Raw genomic sequence first — 9007 nt, forward strand, 5'->3', positions numbered from 1 at the left:
GATACACGTTCATAGACACGATCTTGTAAGGAAGTGAGCCATCTTATCTCCTGGGTAGAGACTTAGGGGTTGAGCTGCTGGATCTCTGTGGCTCTGATTTTCGATCCCTACCAACAGGAGATGAGAATTTCCATTGCTCCATCCTTGCCAGGACTCAGTATGGTCAGCTGTTTTCATGTCAGAGACTGTAATGAGTGTGTTAGTGTATACAGTTTCAGGAGTATTTTCCATTTCCTCAGTGAATAAAGTGGGGTGGTTGCCATCTGTTTATTCCCTTTGTCAGGCATCTCTGCAAGTCGGTTTGTTCATTACTGTGTGAATTATTTGTTTTTCATGAAGTCTGTAGGTTTTTACCTTTTCTGGATATGAGTCTCTTTTCAGAAGGAGATGTGCGAATATTTTCCCCCTGTCACTGGCTTCACTTGTGTTTCCTTGAGGTTGTCCCTCAAAGATGTAAATATTTTGATTGACGCTTGGTTATTAACATTCTGTTCCCAGTGTGGGATCCTGCTTGGTGTATATTTTAATCAGTAACCGCCTAATCTTTGATCACCTGTGTTTTAACTCTAGAGTCTTTCTTGCTTTGGGTCTTAAATACACGTCTATGAATCTCTCTGTGTTAGTTGTAAAACGTGGAGCAATGAAAGAGTTGAAGTTATTATGATTTTTTTTTTTGGTCACATGAATTCTCATTTTCTCCAACAGTTTTCCTTATAAGATTATTGTTCTCTTCTGAATTTCCTTTGTAACTGTATCCAAAATCTATTTGTCTCTATATTCCTGTCCCTTCCCCACGAGCAGAGTTGGTTGTGTTCTGGTTTGTGTTTCTCCATTCTTGGTTCTCTTTTTGGGGCAGTGTTAAAAAGACAGTTAGAACATGAAGATCACACGAGTGGCCTTCAACAAGTTTGTGTCAAAAGCAAAGCATTCACGGTTCACATCTTGTGAAAATAGAATTTTCATCCATTACGGATCATTAGAGCAGTACATGTTTCTGTTGATTTTCACAAAGCGTGTCTGAAAGAGCAAGACATTAGTTTTGCTACATTTTGGAGCCAAAAGAAATAATCCTTGAATAAATGGTAGCTTCAGAGTTCTCAACATAAGCAAATACTCAGTTTCACACATAAGGGTTTAATTGACTTAAGTTCTACTTCAGGTTTTTTTTTTTTTTCTTTTGTTATATTTTTTCCTGTTTATAACTAGCTAAAGAGCTCCTGTGATTTAAAGAAATATGTAATGGACTGAACTCAATGGTGACTATGACAAATAGGACTGCACATATACCTGTTAGTGGCTTAGAGCAGAACTTTTAAGTGTTTTTATCATGCACACACACACACACACACACACACACACGCACACACACACACACACACACACACACACACGGGGTAAAATGAGTAACAGATGTGTTAGTTAACATGTCTTATGTAAATCACTAGTGATGGTTTTTCTGTGATTTTACCTTCCTGTTCCTGATCTTCCTGCAAACTTCTAAGAGTTGGTATATCCACACTGATTAAAGTTAATACACTTGTGATAGAGATCCCTCTTCCCCAGGATTTGATATCTTGTCAGTTGGATAGAGATACTTGAAAATAATTTTTCAGATAAATTTTTTTTAACGGTTCCTATTTCCTGCCTGGTTCCTAATGTTTTCATTATTCACACATTAACTGTTTCCCTGAGAATTTTTAAAAAGTATTTTAGTGGGGTATCTCAGTGGTCATACTTCTTATAACTTCTGCTAAGGGTTTGTTTTCATTTTAAATTTTACAACGCACACTGGGTCTTGCTTGCTGTGTTCTGCCTTTCGCTAGTGATGGAGTGAGGGCTTGTCGTTGTGATGGTTCTCTTGTTCAAGCTCTGGAGCACAAGTGGAGTTTGTGTAGTGCGTGGTCTTTGCTATCATACACACGTGGGATCTTCCAGGATATGGATTCAGTGTGTGTCCCCTGCATTGGCAGGTGGAATCTGAACCACTGGACCCCTGGGGAAGTCCCTCTGCTCCGTTTGTCCTTTCTCCGTTTTAATTCTTGTTTAAGGTCGCTTCCTTGGGTCAGACCTAAGTGAGCATAGCTTCATTCTTCCCGGGGCTATTAGTAGCTGTCCTCCACGCTGCCCCAGGAGCAATACTGGACACCTTCCAACCTGGGGGGGAGGGCTCATCTTTCAGTGCCATATCTGTTTGCCACTTTGTACAGTTCATGGGGTTCCCACAGCGAGAATACTGCAGTGGTTGGCCACTGCCCCCCTCCAGCGGGTCGCCTTCTGTCAGAACTCTTCACTATGACCCGTTCTGTCTTGGGTGGCCCTACACAAAATGGCCCATAGCTTCACTGAGCCATGCCAGCCCCTTCAGCACACAAGGCAGTGATTCATGCAGGGAGTATAGCTTATTCGTCAACCGCCATTGTTTCATTTTCCGTCAACAACCCGAGTCAACGGACACCAGTATCTTGACCTTGGACATCAGTGTGTGCTTGTAACATGCATTCAGACAGCATGCAGCTTACAGTGAGCCCTGGCAGGGTCCAGGCCCAGTGCCCTACTCTGTCTTGCCTCTCACTTCATAGCCGTTCAGGTGCACCCAGCCTTCCACCTCCTCATGAATCAACCAGAGGTCTCCAGAGTGGTCTAGGATGGCCTCATCTTTTTCACCTCCCTTACACATTTTTCCTGGTGCCTTGTCTGGTCAAGTGGCATGACCTACGGGACACCCATGATGCTTCTTTGGCCCATCGGTTGGCACCAATCAATGACTATTACTTTGAGAAATATCTGATGAGCAACTTCTCTGCAGAGCTTTAGGTAACTCTGCACCCGCATTGCATCAGCATCAAAGTGTCTGCTTCTGGGGTTTGAGAAGGAGAGTAGCCCCCCCTCTAGTCAGACATCACAGACCCTGTGCTTTGTAAACACCATCACTGCCCTTTCTTTAGTAAACACTGTTCACTTTTGTTTTGTGTGTGTGTGTGTGTGTGTGCGCTCAGTTCATAAATCATGCCTGACTCTAGCGACTCCTTGGACCGTAGCCTGCCAGATTCCTCTGTTCATGGATTCTCCAGGCAAGAATACTGGAGTGGGGTTCCATTACCTTCTCCAGGGCGTCTTCTTGACCCAGGGATCGAACCTGCATCTCTTCCATCCCCTGAATCAGTAGGTGTATTTTTTACCACTGCGCCCCCTGGAAGCCATGTAAGACTTCATTCTGAAACATCTTTACCACCTCCTGCAACCCCACAGCAGATGAACACTGCTTGACACCATCGTTGAGTTGTTTTCAGGTTCCACTTAGGACAGCTCAGAATAAGGTACCTGAAAACCAATCCCATTTCTCATGTGACAACTGATCAGAACCTCATTTCAGCATACAAAACTACCTTCTGTGGCTTTTTCTCTCATCTCACAGAAACACTTGCAGAATTCACACCATGCATCCTAAACAGAGTTATTTCCACCTTCGTTGTACACTCGATTTTCCACGCAGTTGAATTTACATGTGTCGAGTCTTTGCAAATATAGAAACTTTGTTCACTACACGTATGTGCTTTAATCAATTTATTGATCAGTTCAGGAATCCAGTAACATTAGCAAAAGCAGAGGACATTCACAGTTGGACAGCCGTGGGTTCAGGGTCATGATTTCCTGGGAGAGAATAAATGATGATTTCGAGGAAAAGGTCTACGGTCTTCATATGGATGATTGGGATACCTTAGTGCTTTGATGCTGCTCTATTCTTGCTTCATTCTTTTTTTCTCTTTTAACATGAAAAAAAGTAAAACATTGTTGGCCTGATTAGCACTACTATGATATTGTCTGAAGCATGATAGAAGCAGTTGCTGATGGAAGTCGTGGGGAAATTTTCCTACAAGACCCATTTCACAGAAGTTCCTCTGTGTGTGTACCCCTGGAGGTTCCATGGAATTACCATGTGGTGAAACTAGCTGTGAGCAGTCTGGTATGAGGTCTGATATCGAGAGACACTAAGTTACATGTTCACAGCTCTTTGAGATGTAGGAGAGTATATGCTGTGTGCCCTGTGCCGCTTACACCTTCTGTAATATCATTTATCATCACGCATGTGTTGTGGCTGCGAGCCCATTCATTCACAGCGGGACTCCCCAGCGATCATCATCACTCCCAGCTCAGGCCTTCACACCACCTCCGTTGTCCTCAAGGCATCTCACAGTGGATTCTACACCAACGTCAGTGTTTAAGATATTCTCATCCAAAGACTAAGGAAGCCCAACCCTTTGACACTTGGCAAGGTGAAGGGTTTGGTCATCCCGATCTTTTTTTAAGTTAATTTTTATTGAAATGTAGTCGATGTTCAATGTTGCATTAGATTCAGGTACAGAGCAAAGTGACACATTTATACGTTTGCTGCTGCTTTCTCGGCATGTTGTTGCTACTGTGACAGTACGCACTGTAGCTTCCCAGATTCCTGTGTCCGTTGGAATTTCCAGGCAAGGATACTGGCGTGGGGGTGCCATTTCCTATTCGAAGGACCTTCCTGACGCAGGGATAGATTCACATTTCCTGTGTCTCCTGCATTGGCAGGCAGATTCTGGAACTCGGAGTCACCTGGGAAGCCCTCACTTACATATATGTGTAGGGAAATGTATACCTTTTTTCATTCTTCTTCTTAAATTTATTAGAAGACACTCAGTATAGGTTCCTGTTCTCTCCAGTTGGTCTTTGTCATTTATTTTATATATTTTAGTGTCTATCTGCTCATCTGAAACTCGGAATTTCCCACCTGCCTGCTTCCCCTTTGGTCATCATTCATATTATCTGTGTTTCATTCTACCTCCGTTCTTTATTGGTTCATTTGAATGCTACTTTAGATTCCACGTGGAAGTGATGGCATATGATATTTGCCTTTCTCTTTCTGAGTTACTTTACTTAGTAACATCATCTCTAACTCCATCCAGGTTGCTGCAAATGGTATTTTTCATTCTTTTTGTTGGCTGAGTAGTATTCCATTGTGTATGTACCCCATCCTTAAAGCGGTAAAACCCCCTTCCCCCAAAGTGTTAAGCTACTGAGAAAAAAAACATATGTTGTAAGCATCATATTTCTACTTACCCAACCGCTCTTCACTGTTGTTATGGAGGACAATTGTCTGTGAAAGAGAATGAATAAGAGGGAAAATGACTATTGACATGCCTCTATTTCAAAACAGCTCTTATTCAAGATATCTCTGCCGATAGGTAATTTGAATGGGATGTTCTAGTAAAGTGTTTTCATTTTGGAAACCTGTCATCCTCTGGGGCTTTACCTGTTTCGATGACATGTTCTATATTTTCATTTGGAACCCCCCTTTCACTGTTCAGCTGCTGATACTTCTGAAGTTCTTCTTGAGTGAAACTGGTTCCTTTGGCTGGATTTCATAGCAGACAGGGCAGAAGAGGTGTGTGTTAGAATCCGTTATGGGTTGTAGAGAGTCACCTGGCCCCTCCCTGTAGTGATGGGTAAGTCTCAGCAACACCACTGCCCTCCACCATCACCTAAACCCTGCTTTCCAGGTAGTTATTTACAGAGGTGCCCGAGTGCACACAGGTCTTCAGATGTGTCCGTGGGGGTAGAGTCCACACGGTTAACACGTTATCCCCTTCCAGTTCAGAGAACTAGTCATTGAACTGCTAATCATCCAGCCGAGACCTTAGGCAGCCCCCCGTGAGATGCAGTCTTTCATGGGACATCACAGAAGGTCATGGCGGGTCTGAGCCTCGGAATTTCTCCCAACTCCATCTCTTCCTGTCCACTCTGTTGACATTCTAGAAGTCCATCCCTGCCGTTTTCATAAACCCTTGTGAAATGAATGGGCGTGGGAATGATGGGGAAGTTCCGAAACCACACTAATCCTAGTGAGATGGAACAGAACCTTGTGTTCCTTGCCCCACGCACCCTGTTTTTTGGCCTGCCTTTTGTCTGCGAAATATTTAAGTCAAAGGATAAGTTTAATCAGAGAAATGAGAATGCGGGAAAGCAAAGGGAAACAGTCAAAAGAGACCAAGGAAGAATAATGTAGTCACGAAGCAAAGGCAATCACCTGTAGTTCCTCTCCAAGGACAATAGATACTGTTCTGGGTCATATCCTGTAAGCTGTTTGTTACCACATGGACTCTAGCCCGCCAGGCTCCTCTGCCCATGGGGATTTTCCAGGCGAGAATACTGGAGTGGGTTGTTATGCCCTCCTCCATGGAATCTTCCCTACCCAGGGATCAATCCCAGCTCTCCCACATTGGATGTGGGTTCTTTCCCAGCTGAGCCACCTGAAGCCCTATCGTAAGGTGTGTGTACCTCTCTCCTTAGTGTAAAAGTACTGATCATAGGAGCTCATCTACATAAGCTCCAGTACTTACCAAGACCTTCAGTCATTTTTGTGATCCTCTCCCCATCATAATTTTCAACATAAGTTACCAGCATGTTTTCTGACACATGAATCACTTCCAAAGTATTGGTACCGTCAACTGTGACAGAAAAAAAAAAAAAAAATTCAAACCTCCGTATGATGAACTTCTTTCCTTTTCAGTTGAACATGTATTATTCTTCTCACGCTCTCTATCGTCTGTTTTCCCTCTGGTGGTAAACTTTGTCTCAAAGACATTTCTAGTGGTGTATTGTTAGAATCTTTAAGAGAGTTAGTGAAGTAGGAAAGCTCTCTCCACAGCCCCCTCTCCTGAAGATCATCAAGAATTTCAGTCTTCTAAACTGAGTACTCTGTGGACGATAGCAAAGTTGCTTGTTTGCAACTATAGTTGAACCTCAGCCATCTCATACCCGCTCACAAGAGCTGACTGTTACACTTTCAGGAATTTTGTGACCCAATTTCCAAGTACCATCATGGTTAGAAAGCAATTCTAAAAAATTAGATGAATCTTAGTAAAATGAGAGTTACTACATATCCAGAGTTATTTCCTAGCATAAGAGGTAACAAAAGAGGTATACGTTAGTCTACTGTCTAATGTTGGACATACATACTCTTGAACGATTGCAGATCAGACCCTGTGGCTGCATGTCCACAGTTCAAATTAAAATAGTTGCATCAGACCAAGATCAGAGTGCTCTATTGTATACGTTGTCAATGAAAATGAAACCCGTGGACATTGGATCACTTAATGTAATGTTACAGTGTTGATAGTAATACTTGAGGATCATTTCCTGTTATTTTCAAATACAGAGATAGAAATCTGTTAGTGCCCCTTTCAGCTTATGCATTGATATTATATTTGAGAAATATTTCTTGTTATTTCAAACTGTGGAGATAGAAGTCTATGCTAAACTCGCTTTCAATATATGTAAACATTCTTTGAAATTTTTGCTCTTGTTTTGAAGTGAAGTGAAAATCACTCAGTCGTGTCTGACATGTGTGAACCTCGGCCTGTCACCCATCAGACTCCCCTGTCCATGGGATTCTCCAGGCAAGAATACTGGAGTAGGTAGTCACTTTTTTCTCCAGGGTATTTCCAAACCCAGGAATAAAACCTGGGTCTCCTGCATTGCAGAGGTCTTATTTTAGCTGTTCTCATTTCGGGGCTTTAAATTAATCATGTTCTACTTACTACACTTACTAATAAAGAAAGTTAATATTTAAGAAATTTCTTCACTTTAAGCAAATTTGATCATGTAGATGAAATAAGAGGTAAAAACAACCTGGAAAGAGTCTTTATAATCTTAAAATAGTAATATATACATAACCTTACGCCCTTCACCACGCCCAGGGAACATGTATAGTCACCATTCTGGGACTTTTTCTCAGAGACCATCAGTGGCCACATTCCACCCTTGGACCTCATGCTGGTGTTGTGGAACAGAATTGATTCCTGAAAAATTAAATGGCTTTTCCAAGATTGCATTGGTAATGAGTAGTGGAAGCAGTCCACCCATCCAGACATCTAGTTTTCTTTGATGGAACCGAGGCTATCCAGCTGAACATGTTGCATGGTTTTGGGAAGACAGCCCATTGGAAAAGCTGGAATACTCACATTCTATGACGTACACATATCCTTCTTTCCTCTTTGCCACTTCTGTGAGCAACAGACATGTGCCATCGTCCCTGAAAAACCAACAGACAAGACGTTCCTTCTCACCATCCATTTCCCAGCGCTTGAGGACACCCTTGAATAGAGTTCGCACCCTCAGCTTCACAGCCATGACTCACACCTTTCACTGCACATTGGAGCCCAGACCCTGTCTCCAAAGTCAGCAGTCTCCTTGCTTTCCATTAAGGAAGATTGTGCTTACTTGAGATAAAATGTAATGGAGAGATATTCAGAGTCATCGGTGCATTCAATCCGACGATAGTAATTCCTCAGTGGGCCCCCTTCCACAATCTTGTCCTTGTTATCTGCAGCTGCGTAAATGGTACGCCACTCTCCTGGAATCTAAGAAGGAAGGCCTCCATAAGCATCAGTCAATATCTCTTTTGGTTACTCACCAGTACACAGCACAACCTTTGCTTCTGCCTTTCACACAGAAGAGACGTAAATTCAACCTTATTAAGCAGAGTTCTACCCCTTACCTTGTTGAATAACATGACATGAATTCATGATTCCTGTTCGACCAGAAAGTGTAGAATTCAGGGGGTTTTTTTGAAATAAAACATGTCATGATTGGTTATGACTCTCTGAATGATAGCATGATAAATTGTTTCCTTTTTTTTTTATTTTTATTTTTTTAGCCTATAGACTAATACGATGAAGAAAAAATAAAAGACCGGATAGACAAACGGTTGTATTTTTCTCAGGTAGTTACATGGACCCCGGTATGTATACAATCTGATCCTACATATAAATGAGCTAATCTCTTACATGTACACAAAAACAAACACACACACACACACACATGCACACAGACACACACACACACACTCAAACAAGCAAGACCTTTTAGGAGATCACCTCATTCTGCGTACCTTTGAGGGGTCTATCTCAGCTGGAGTTTCCTGGGCAGCACCAACCAGACCACAAAGGAGAGTCAGGAACACGACCTTCAT

The 9007-nt window shown here is 42.4% G+C and overlaps 1 protein-coding gene across 1 annotated transcript; it reads right to left on the reverse strand.

Annotated features, from left to right (window-relative positions):
• Positions 1-2551: 2551 nt before the first annotated feature.
• On the reverse strand, positions 2552-9007 carry LOC138071980 (allergen Bos d 2-like). The gene is made up of 6 exons (XM_068963337.1): positions 8927-9007; positions 8257-8396; positions 7998-8068; positions 6375-6482; positions 5288-5389; positions 2552-2694 (listed from the first exon to the last, which is right to left on the reverse strand). Exons 1-6 carry the CDS (start codon positions 9005-9007, stop codon positions 2552-2554), a joined length of 645 nt encoding a protein of 214 aa, XP_068819438.1.

The sequence above is a fragment of the Capricornis sumatraensis genome, chromosome X, assembly GCF_032405125.1.
Source record: "Capricornis sumatraensis isolate serow.1 chromosome X, serow.2, whole genome shotgun sequence".
Taxonomy (NCBI): domain Eukaryota; kingdom Metazoa; phylum Chordata; class Mammalia; order Artiodactyla; family Bovidae; genus Capricornis; species Capricornis sumatraensis.

What these genes read in the sequence shown, in the direction of transcription:
- LOC138071980 (XM_068963337.1), bottom strand. Translation starts at nt 9,007, where the DNA reads ATGAAGGTCGTGTTCCTGACTCTCCTTTGTGGTCTGGTTGGTGCTGCC. An exon ending in ATATGTGTACGTCATAGAAT is followed by an intron (nt 6,483 to 7,997) that starts GTGAGTATTCCA and finishes TTTCTGTCACAG; the next exon opens with TTGACGGTACCAATACTTTG. An exon ending in AGAACATGTCATCGAAACAG is followed by an intron (nt 2,695 to 5,287) that starts GTAAAGCCCCAG and finishes CCACTTGACCAG; the next exon opens with ACAAGGCACCAGGAAAAATG.